The sequence below is a fragment of the Macrosteles quadrilineatus genome, unplaced genomic scaffold, assembly GCF_028750875.1.
Source record: "Macrosteles quadrilineatus isolate MER2022 unplaced genomic scaffold, UCM_ALF_1.0 Scaffold_7__1_contigs__length_78375512, whole genome shotgun sequence".
In the NCBI taxonomy this organism is placed as follows: Eukaryota; Metazoa; Arthropoda; class Insecta; order Hemiptera; family Cicadellidae; genus Macrosteles; species Macrosteles quadrilineatus.
Window position 1 is genome coordinate 24,645,489 of NW_026542600.1, and position 12,326 is coordinate 24,657,814.

The 12,326-nt window shown below is 43.0% G+C and overlaps 1 protein-coding gene across 1 annotated transcript; it reads left to right on the forward strand.

Annotated features, from left to right (window-relative positions):
- Window positions 1-6,808: 6,808 nt before the first annotated feature.
- On the forward strand, window positions 6,809-8,347 carry LOC128998873 (uncharacterized). Its single transcript, XM_054425229.1, has one exon. It carries the CDS (start codon window positions 6,809-6,811, stop codon window positions 8,345-8,347), a length of 1,539 nt encoding a protein of 512 aa, XP_054281204.1.
- The last annotated feature ends 3,979 nt before the right edge of the window (window positions 8,348-12,326 follow it).

Here is a 12,326-nt window from a genome sequence, read left to right on the forward strand (position 1 = left end):
TCCCTCCCCAAAAGAGGACACTCCTCTCCAAAAGGGACAAACAAACAAGCCTCTCCCCCACTTCCTGAAAAGAAATTGACCTGAAAGACAACTCAGGTGTCTGTGGTGGGGAACGCCAAGGGACTTCCAAACTGAGGGGAAAACTCACCCCCAGGGTTTGCTCTGGCCAGAGCTGGAAAATTTTGTGAGGGAAATTCCTTCGCAGAACACAGGGGACAGGAGAAGTGATCAGGTTCTCTGGCCCAGTGCACTTCCCACCCAGACACAAGAGGAAAGAAAATTGCCTACGGAAGAGTTCCGCGGAAGGGCTTGAGATGAGAAATGTGCGCCCTCCGGAACACTTTTCCAGTCCGCGGATCTCCAAGCTCCGCCGTGACAGGCGTCAAAAACCGCAGGATGCGGTGGGGACCTGACCACCGATGACACAACTTTGCAGCTCTCTTGTCCACAGCCGAACTGGCTGGATGAGCTTTACAAAACACCAAATCCCCCACCTGGAAAGGGTTGTCTACTCTACCACGATTGTGCTTCCTCCGGACCAATTCCCTAGCTCTGATCAAGTTTCTCCTGGCCGCTTGCCAAGTTGCCTTGACATCAGCCGCACCAGGAGGTGGCAGAAGGTCGCCAATTCCCCACACATTCGCTAACGGGTTGTTAGGCGGATAGCCTAGAAACAGCTCGAAAGGGACCGCCTTGTGACTCTCATGGTGAGCAGTATTGAAAGCAAACTGAAGCCAAGGGAGTTCCTGATCCCAGGTGGTCTGCTTGTCAGCATGGAAAGCTATGAGAGCGGAGCGAAGATTGCGATTGAACCTTTCAGCATGAGAAGGCTGTGGATAGTAAGGGGAAGTAGTCACATGGCGGATTCCGTGCCCAAAGCACATTCTTTTGAACAGATGGGAAACAAACTGTGTTCCGTTGTCGGAAACAATGGTGGCGGGTATTCCAAAATGTTGGAAGAGGTGTGTTCGAAGTACCTGCACGGTGAGCTGTGCAGTGGCATTCCTTAAGGGGAAAAGCCAACAAAACTTGGAGAAGGCATCCACACAAACAAGTAGGAACTTATTTCCTGACTTGCTACGCGGGAGAGGCCCTACATAGTCAATGAAAACCTTCTCCAAAGGTCTTTCCGCCACCTCAGATGACAACAAACCAAACTTAGAGTTTTGAGCGGGCTTGCTCAGTGAGCACGTTTGACAAGAACGCACCCTAGCAGCAAGATCCCGATCCATACCCTTCCAGATGAACATTTCCCTAACCTTCGCAATGGTCTTGTGGATACCTAGATGCCCACCCACAGGAGAAGAATGAAAATACTCAAAGACCATAGGGATTAGAAGACTAGGCAGCACAACTTTAGGTTTACCTCGCTGCCGAGCGCGGCAGCAAAGGGCACCCTGGGACAGAAAATATGGGGGGTGGGTTCCCCCATTTTGAAGCTCACCAATGATCTTTGCCAGCTCAGGATCCTTCAGCTGATGGGGAATGAAATCAGAAAAGGCGAGTGGAAACTCCAAGAGCACGGCACAACCCGGTTGCTCTTGGTCAGAAGGAGGATCGTCGGGTGAATGGTACATCCTAGATAGTGTGTCCGCAATCACATTCTGAGTGCCTCGAACGTGTTGCACTTGGAACTTAAGGGACGATATTTGGACAACCCAACGACCAATTTTCCCAAGCTGGCGTGGATGTGCGAGAAGCCACGAGAGTGCCTGGTTGTCGGTTTCCAATAAAAACTCTTTGTGCTCCAAAAAGCGTCTGAATTTATTGACTCCAAACACGACAGCCAAACACTCGAGTTCATACACAGAAGAGCTTTTCTTTTCGCAGGGACTCAAAGTGCGTGAGGCGTACGCAATTGGCTGCCTAACACCATCCACCTCTTGTGACAACACAGCCGCAATTGCGACGGAGGAAGCATCTGTTTGCAAGACAAAGTTTTGATTGAAATCCGGCATTGCCAAAACAGGGGGCTGCATGATAGCCTCCTTGAGAAGGTCAAAAGACGTCTGCTGCGCTTCACCCCAGACAAACTTGGCGCCCTTCTTCCGAAGTTCATTGAGAGGAGCCGCCAATTCAGCAACATTGGGTATGAAGCGTCGGTAAAAACCTACCATGCCGATGAACCTAGCAATACCCTTGACATCTCTGGGAGGAGGAAACTCCCTGATAGCCTGGGTTCTAGCGGGGTCGATGCAGACGCCTCTATGAGAGATAAGATGACCAAGGAACGAAATTTCCGGCTTTGCAAAACTAACCTTGTCAGGATTCACGGTAAGGCCAGCCCTATTCAATCTACTCATGACTTCTTCAAGATGAATCAGGTGATCTTCGAAGCTCTCACTGTACACCAAGAGATCGTCGAGGTAATTGAACACAAACTTGAACTTTACATCATGAAAGATGGAATCAAGGAGTCTGGTGAGAGTCTGGGCCCCCACAGCAAGACCCATCGGAACTCTTGTGAACTGATACAAATTCCACGGAACGCAGAAAGCAGTGAGAGGTCGAGACTCAGGTTTCAAAGGAATCTGATGATAGGCCTGATTCAGATCAAAAACAGAAAAATACTTGGCCTTACCGAACCAATCAAACGCAGAATGCAAATCGGGGAGAGGCACAGAGTCGATTTCAATTTGCGCATTCAATTTGCGATAGTCCAAAACCATTCGGGACTTGCCATTGGGTTTTGGGACGAGAAAAGCTGGACTAGCGTAGCTCGAACGGGAAGGTTCAATGACACCATTTTCCAGAAGTTCGTCAATGATTTTTCTGAGAGTTTCCATTTTGGGTGGAGCTAATTTGTATGGGTGAGAGCGAACGGGACGGGTATCTGTTAGACGAATCTCGTACTCTAACAGGTTAGTGACTCCAAGCTTTGGCGTCAGCACATCTGGGAAACGAGAACACAAGGTTCTGATGGCTTCAGCCTCGCAAGTAGTCAGATGCCCTAACGGATCAATTGTTGGCTTGCTGGGTATCTCAGGCTCGACTACCGCAGCACCACCACCAATTTCATCAGCAAAAGATATTAATACCCGTCTCGCAAATCGGAAAAAACACTGACCTCTGCCTAAATCCAAAATTAGGCCAGTGTGCTTGATAAAATCCGCTCCCAAAATGACAGGGAAACAAAGGTCCTTAGCCACCCAAAAACTCCAAACCCAAGAAAAATGTTCAATTTTGAACTTGAAACGGGCTTCATAGATGATGGGAAGGGGTGAATTTGACGCAGTCCAGCAGATAGGGGTTTTTCGCTCAACTTGCTTGATAAGCCCAGACGATTCAAGTTTTTCAAAAAGGGACAAGGAAATGAGGCAACGGGCTGACCCAGAATCCACTAGGGCCTTCTGCACCGTGGAACCTATGAAGATGTTGAGACGTGGGCAAGTTGAGCGCGCCGCTTTCACGCCCATGGAAGCAAGGCCCGCAATCCCCCGCAGCAGAGGCTCGGTCACAGGCACAACACTCCCAGAAGGGGAGGCAACAGAAACATTAACTGACTTTAACTTAGACTTTGACTTACTTGAAAAAACATTCAAATTATTGCCCTTTACATTATCACCAACAACCTCACAGGAAGGATTGGGCAATTTTTCCTCCTGTGAGCAAACTAGTTTTTTGGACCACGTCCAAAATTTCCACCTTGACGGCAATGCCGCCGAATGTGACCTGGTTGCCCACAACCAAAACAAACAACAGGTTGCCTCTGCCACTGCGGCGGTTCAGGACCCAACCCCACGGGTGCTACGACAGCATGATGACCAGCTAGGGGAAGATGCCCCGCCGCTTGGTCTCTCTGAAAATCAGCGTCCTGGACAGATCTCGAAAGGATGGAAAGTCTGTCCAGATCCGCAAAAGATGCAGGCCGTGGTGCAAAAACCAGACGGGAGCGTTCCTCAGGCTTCAACCCCTGAAGCACAATGTCAATGAGCTCAAGCTCACTGATCCCCAAACGCAAGACCCTTTCCACCGTGCGAATGTCCCCCACGTACTGGCTGAGAGACTCGGCTGGCTGCTGAGGACGAAAAACTCTCTCAACTTTCAGCTTCTCCATGACCCGACGGGGCATGAAAAGCTCCAAAACTTCTTTATGAAAAACATCAAAACTGACGCCTCTGCGCAAGCAATCAAGCAATCTGTCCCCCAACGGTTTCAGACAGTATGGAGCAATGAGTTCCATCAAAGTTGCGTCTGACATGCCAGGGTATTCACGCATGCGCAAAACACTCTCCAGAAAAAAACAAAGACCATTCACATCTAACCCGTCCACCGGCCGGAAACCACTCAGGACAGAGGCAAGGGGATGGGGAAGTTTGCCAAAGGAGTTAGAGATGGAAGGGGAACTATGAACTTGAGAAGGAAAGGGAGATGGGGACTGGACATTCAGCGTAGCCGCAGCCAAGGTGGACGTGTGAGAGGGGGACGGTGTGACATTTGCATTTGACATTTGAACATTGGCAGGCAACTGGAGCAGTGTACTTGGCGTAGGCGGAGCCTGGGGGGTACCCACTGGAGCCACAACTTCAACAACAGACTTTGGCACTTCGTTTGAAATTTCCAAAGAACGGTTGTCTTCAAAAATTTCAACTTTCTCTTTGACAGACTTTCCTGCCATAATACTCTCCAAAATTCCTTCCAGCTCAAGAATTCTGGCCTCCACCCAACTCTTGTCCTCATCCTGGATTTCAGGTTGCCCTGAAACCAAGAGCAGACGCTTACGCCAGTGCGTCAGCTGTGTGATAGCCGAACCCTTAGCTGAGCCCATAGGCAAACTACTCCAACTATTAATTTCCCCACTTAGCTCTTCCATCCTCTCTTTACATGCCTCCAGTTCCTCATCCAAACTGAGCGACTCAACCCAAGCTTGAGGCATGCTAGCAATTTGTCTGAACTGTGTACGCAAAGTGCGTACATCAGTTCCAGGAGTCTCCCCCCGGGACCGCACCTCGTACACCAGCTCCGGCTTCCTCAAATATTCCGGCACAATTGACGCCATACCGAGTCTCAACCAGCACTTGACTCAAAATAGACAACAAAATTTTTTCACAAAACAAACACAGAAATTTAATTCCTAAGGCTTCTGGACGTTGATGCCTGCGCACCTGATGGGGCCCAAAAGAAGAACCTGCCCATTCATACCGCATGTACCGCAAGAAAAAACAACAACAAAAGACCCACGAACGTACACACACACAAACATACACCGATACATACACTAGACAACACCTAACACTTGTGTGATGGGGTGTACACACAAACCTTTTTTTTTTTTTTTTTTTGACACATGACCATGCTTTTGACACTCTTGCTCCCGAAGGATGCAAGTCATTACCACCGATTCCACCCGGTGCCTCGGCCAAAGGGCGAGCTCCTAATAAAATGTGTTTACGCCCCACCACAACAACAACAAGACCTTTTTCCAAAACTGCCAGGCCAGAACGTTTCCAAGAAACCAATCCATCCACGGCTCTTCAAAACAAAACAAAAAACAGAACGCGGACAGTGATCGCATCTCTAAGTATCCGAGTCGTGAAACCAAGTTTCACGACAAGGCACCCAGGACGCAACCCACTAACCACGCTCTGCTACCAGATGAAGCATGCCCTCGAGCCTGCCCCCAGACTAACGAAATGGAAGCGTGATCCATGCGCAGGCCCGAGGAGCGGCTCACGAAACTTTACTTAACAAAATGAGAACCATGGATGGAGGTTCAAGAACAACACGCCATTTGAGAGAAACGAGCTGTAATTAACCATTAAAAGAATAACACAACAATAATTAACAATAATACATGAATTAAATACTCTCAATTAAACTTTAAAAAATTTTGATACCACTCTGACCAACTAACTTACAAACATTAATTTAAAAAATTCAAATAGGCTAATTTCAGTCAAAGTAAATTTAATCAGTTTTAACCTTTAAATTAACAAATTACAACAATGAAATATCTAATGACTCTTTTAATAAATTCATTTCATGGTAACTATAGAAAATTTAGGGGCCCCAAAATTGAAATTTAATAGAATATGTATTTGATAATATGATAGAATTTAAAAGTGTCAACAAATAGGCTAATACACTGAAAATAAAATTTTAAACAGATAACAATAAATATAACTTTGTAGGCCTATGACAACTAATACTGTAAATAGTCTCTTCCTTTTGTAGAATAAAACTATAAAACATAACAACAACAGCAACAATGGTAACTTGCGGTAGGACGGTGTAGAATGTCACTACTTTCGGGCGGACAGCACCGGAGGGGAGATGCAGCAGGGCGGAGAGGGAGCCATAATTCAAGAAGCAGCCAGGGTGTTGCGAACTTCCCCTCTGCTGTGGTAGAACATGTCCATCTTAGTCCTCCTCACGGGCCCCAAAAGGCGCGCGTGGCGCGATAAATTTAATCCATGGTCGACGTTTGTCTCCTCTTGAACCAAATAGGGGCAATTAACATTAAAACCATGCCACAAACTTTAAGATGAAATCGGATAACCAAAATGAGCCGACCCGGAGTCGAGCAACGCCACACAACCTATGAGTTGCTGGCGGAAAAAGAGTAAAAAGAACAAAACCCACAGCCTTGTTCGGGGGGGCCGTGGAGTGACAACGAAACACTGAACTAGCCTACTATAAAAAAACACTTGAACCATTGATCATGAGTCGTGACATTCGCCCGGTGGAAATAGTCACGGCTCAATTCTCTGAGAAGGTTCATTGCCTTACTACAGTCAAATCATTCCCAGTAGGCAGCAAAGAAATATTGGCTTTTCAGACATTAAAAGAAGAAATAGCGAACTCCAGTATGTCTGCAGTTGAAGAGAATATTCCATTTACTGTAGAAGCAGATGCATCTGAATCAGCTATAGCTGCTACCCTTTCACAAGCTGGAAGGCCAATATGTTTCTTTTCAAGAACCCTAACTAAGAGTGAACAACATATACCTGCTGTGGAAAAAGAGGCCCTCACAATATTTGATTCAATACAGAAATGGAGGCATTTCCTGATTGGAAGACGGTTTAAATTAATTACAGACCAGAAATCTGTGTCATATATATTCAATCAGAAACACGCGGGAAAGGTTAAGAACAACAAGATTTTAAAGTGGCGATTGGAACTAGCACCTTTCTCTTATGACATAGTGTACCGTTCTGGCAAGGAAAACGTAGTAGCAGATGCATTTTCACGAGTTTCATCTTCCATATCTTGTAGAGATTTCGAAAAACTCCGTAGAATTCATTGTGACATTGGACATCCTGGAATAGTACGGATGGTTCATTTCTTAAAAAGTAAAAATCTCCCTTACTCTATCGAAGACATCAGGCGAATGACCGCTTCATGCTCTGTTTGTGCGGAAGTGAAACCTCGGGTCTACCAAAAAACCCCATCAACACTCATCCATGCAATGGCTCCTTTTGAGAGACTTAACATTGATTTTAAGGGGTCAATACCATCTGTGACAAGGAATAAATACATACTGACGGTTGTTGATGAATTTTCAAGATATCCGTTTGCTATTCCTTGCTCGGACACATCAGCATCTTCTGTCATCAAAGCACTTACATCAATCTTCACCATCTTTGGTATGCCTGCTTTTGTCCACTCCGACCAAGGTTCTGCTTTCATGTCAAAAGAACTGAGTGATTTCTTACACTCTAAAGGAATCGCCACTAGCCGATCTTCACCTTATAACCCTCGAGGTAATTCTCAAGCTGAGCGATATAATGGAACGATTTGGAAGACTGTATCTCTTGTTCTGAGAAACAAGGGACTGAAGACAGAACAGTGGGAGTATGTTTTGCCAGAAGCTTTTCATTGTATACGCTCGTTACTATGTACAGCTACGAATGAGACCCCACATGAACGTCTTTTCAAACACCAGAGACGATCATTTTATGGCACCTCTCAACCTCAATGGCTCATGAATCCAGGACCAGTATTAGTGAGAAGGCATGTAAGAAATAACAAATATGAACCATTAGTGGAACAAGCTCAGCTGATAGAGGCTAATCCAGACTATGCTCGCATCAAGTATAGAGATGGTAGAGAGGCTCTGGTATCAGTGCGACATCTCGCTGTTCCTCCTGAAGCTATCCAACAAGAGGATGAGCCAGTGACTTCGGAAAATCCCAGTCAAGAACTAGATCCTGCTCTTCAAGACCTGAGACGTAAATCAAACCTGCTTCAACCTGAAATCGAAACATCCCCTCTGCATGAGACCGTGACCCCTACTTCTGTAAGGGATAACGAAGAAACAAACCTGCGTCGTTCCACTAGAGTCCGAAGACCTCCCACCTATCTAAGGGATTACATTTTAAAAAAATATGGGGTGAATGTTATGTAATATGATTCCTATTGTACTGTCAAATATTTATTCAGCTGGTTTATTTAAGACTGTTTTGTTTATGTATGTAATGTTTACAGTTTTGTGCAATTATCTCATGTAAAATGTAGCTGACTATTAAGTTGAATAAAACCATATAAATTTGGTTTCTAAACATTTCTTTTCATAACACAATCAGAGGGTGTGATCGTTGGTTAATCTTCTCTGATTGGTTAAGACAGTCCACGTGGACTTGATGTGCAGATGTCAAAAAGTTCACAGCTTGCAGATTGTCTTTTGTCTATCTCCACGATTGATGCATCGGCAGCTGAACGTTACACCACCGTGGGACAGGAAATGTATAGACGGACGGGAAGTCATGGATAGGATTACTGAGATCCGTGGAAGTATATGAAGTAGTTACAAATTCTAGATTAAATTCATATAAGCCTTCTTATGGAAGACCTGAAAATGTGCCATAGCCTCTCTTTTGACTTATCACCCATGTTTTTTGTTGATTAGATGTGATTTAGGGTGAATGAAGGTGAATGAACCGATGTATTAGGGATTTCTAGTTGGTTATGGTTTTGATGGCTTTCTTGGTTTAAAGTTGACGAATTAAAGCTTTGTAAAAGTTGTTTGAGTTCTATTATTGAGTTTGTTTTCGTAAAGGTTTTTGTGAAGTCTCAGACTGTTAAGTCGTCAGAAGTGTGTAAAGTGTCAAAAACTTTGGCTCTTGAAGAATGTTCTTAAGAGTCTTCCGTAGTGGAAGCCATGTTGGATTTCTTCCCCATAAGAACAATGTTAAACATTACATCATTTGTGGACACGTAACGGCGTTATTTGTTAAGATATAGCTTTGAAATTTATAATTTGTATTTTTAACATAATAGACTCGTGACTGAGGTTTTTGAATTTCGAAAATCCATTTTCATTTCCTTTCAATAATTAGCTTAATTTTAAGCTAACTAATAATCAATTATTTATTATAAAAATTAAAAATTTTGAAATAAAAAACGTCAATCTCTAGAGGACCACAATTCCTTAAATTTAACTCCTTATCCATAATTATATGACAATTTGCTGATGAGATATTTGGACCCAAAGTTAACATTGTTCTTATGGGGAAGAAATCCAACATGGCTTCCACTACGGAAGACTCTTAAATTTAAAAATAGATCTCTAACTGTTATTTAGTTTCGTCTTCTATAATGTTGTCGAAGACCAATTCCTAAATGTTACAATTAAACTAAATGTTTTATATTTTGTATAAATAACGACAAGATGTTCCAACAACTTTGTGAGACCAGAGGCTTGACAAAAAAAACTGTTGTTTCAAAACCAGTCACCCAAACTAATCTTAGGATTGATAACGCAAGGAATGTTAACTTATCAATCAATAGAATAAATGAATTTTGTTTCAATATTATAACAGTTTTCAAACAATATTAACTTGGTGAACCCCGTAGAAATTGACGGTTACCTTTAAGGTTCACGCTAATTTATCCAACTGCGATAAAAAGTTATATTATAAACATACTGAACATCTAGCTTTGTTACATGAGTAATAAATAAGTGTAAAAACAATAATGATTATTGCGTAAGTGATTATTGGTCAATCATTCATTGAATTCTATATTTCCGATACTTCTTCGTAGTTTATATTACCATGATAAATTGGTCCGTGTCCTCTTTAGATAACCATTAAATAAGCATTTAAATCGAATCGATGGATCTTCTTTTGGTAAACATTGTTGCAATTTCATCAGTGGAAGGTTGATTGAATCTTTTTACAATTTGATAAAAACATTCGTTAGTTCAGAAGGCACATTATTACTTTAAAGGAATGTCAACCTTTATGCTGTGTAAATTTGATTTCTTCCTTCTTCACGTCGGTCATCATACTGTACTACGATATGCAAAACACCTTTTTATCTTATCTCCGGCCATCTTCCATAAAAACATGGGAGCGTAGCTTTATTAGAAAACAATATTTATTGGCAAAAGTGAAGACAAAACTTACTAGGATAGAGTAACCTCAGGGGAAGGATCAGTAATGATATAGGAATCCACGGCCACCTGTTTTATTGTACCGGTACCGTGTAAAGTCCAAGAGTCTACAGAGGTATTGCTGCCACCACTACTCTAAAAACGGAGAGTAGGCCCTAGCGAAAATGGGAACATTTAAAAATAATGAATGTACGATGGGTGAAGCGCGAATTATAACCTGGATGACAATGCCCCCCTCCCTATTCCAATACGCGATCAAGTAACTTCAACGCGTATCTTTGTTCTTACACTTGTATTGAAATCAAGTGATTCGTTATTAGATAAGCCTAAAATAGTGACAATAACAAAGGCAACTGTTAAAACATAACTTAAATACAATAATGCAAAAACAACTATAGATTACACTTAATTGGGACGGTTACACGCTACATTATAAATACTCCTTGTGAGAGGAGCTGCAATAGAAAGACAGGACTTCCGTAGGTCTTTTATTCGATCGTCTAACATGTTCTATGCACACTCATCCATTGATAATGCCAACCCCCGACGTTCCCAAGAGAGCCGCTTCCAAGCCATTGGAACAGGGACGTTTTCATACAATGACGACCTGTGCCCAATCTGTTGGACAAGTGCATTTATTGTAAAAACAATCTTTTATGGTGATATTTTACTAGTTTTATCGGCAAAGCATAGAACACTCCAACGTCGTGTAGCGGTAAAGCAATCTTATACCCATCCTTTGACACATTCTGTCCTAGCTCCGCTAGATTCTTCCATAAACACTCTTCTGGCACCACTGTCAAAGGATGAATGTCCTTCTTGCATCCCCCGCCGAGCCTAGTCATCCAACTGCCCTGCCAGACTTCCATGCAGCTGTGTATAAAGATGGGTGATGTTTAAAAGAATGGTTCCATTAATCTCCTCGGAAGAAACGCTTGAACTGATCTCAGTCCTCAGCAGGTCCACAGCAGCATGCATCTTGCCTTAATCCCAATAAACATCCCCTGAATAATTATTCATCTGTTCCGCCGTCTTCACTGGGTCAAAATGATCTAGCTTCATCATATCTTGAAGACAAATCATATTGCCACGTCCCCTCGGGTGAAGGGAGCAAGACCGGGGGTAGCTCAGAATAATAATAAATATCCTATCTGTAATCACTTCGTTATTTACACGATACACCCTCGGCGTCTCGCCCTGAGTTGGAGTTACATTTCCCTAATGTACTATGGGTAGTAATGTACTACCCTCTCCCCAACGCGTACATCTCCTCCATGTGTGATGCAGGCCATCATCTACCATATATCATTATACCATTATATTATTATACTATATTATTATATATCATTATACTATTATATCATTATACAATATTCATTATCATATACCATCTAAATACTGCCTCAATATATGACTTACTAGACACAAATCGACTAGCTTCCTCAATATCTAAGCTACTGATAATGTACATCGATACCTATGAAGAAATACTACTAACTATGATAGGCTATATCCTAGCACGTCTTAATATAGTATATATATTAGTATATACTGTATAGATGGATTATTCCATTGAAAGGATACGTATTAATAAATAAGTATTGATCTATTTGTGTGTGTTTATATTTAGCAGTAAAATCACATACATTTTTATAATTATTGATTAGTTCCTTTATAGTTATGGAGTTGTATATGAAAGTTCATTGTCTGCTGCTCTACGTGTGATCTCTGTCCGCATCTTTCCAGTCAATGGTTGTGAGCAGGCTTCTGTGTCTCTGTCATAGAAACCTATCCCACAGTTGTTTTTCCATTAAAGGTCTAGGTTTAGTTGGGAGGTCACTAAAGAAGTTCCTACCCCTGTAGTGTGTCTGCATGTTGGTGTTGTTGTAGCTTCGACCTTGCCAGGGCGCCGTGCTGCCAGCTGGGCCACGATGCGTGGGTGGCGGGGCTGCGTGTGCGTATAGGTTCCGCATTCCTCCGTGGTTGTTTA

What these genes read in the sequence shown, in the direction of transcription:
- LOC128998873 (XM_054425229.1), top strand. Translation starts at nt 6,809, where the DNA reads ATGTCTGCAGTTGAAGAGAATATTCCATTTACTGTAGAAGCAGATGCA.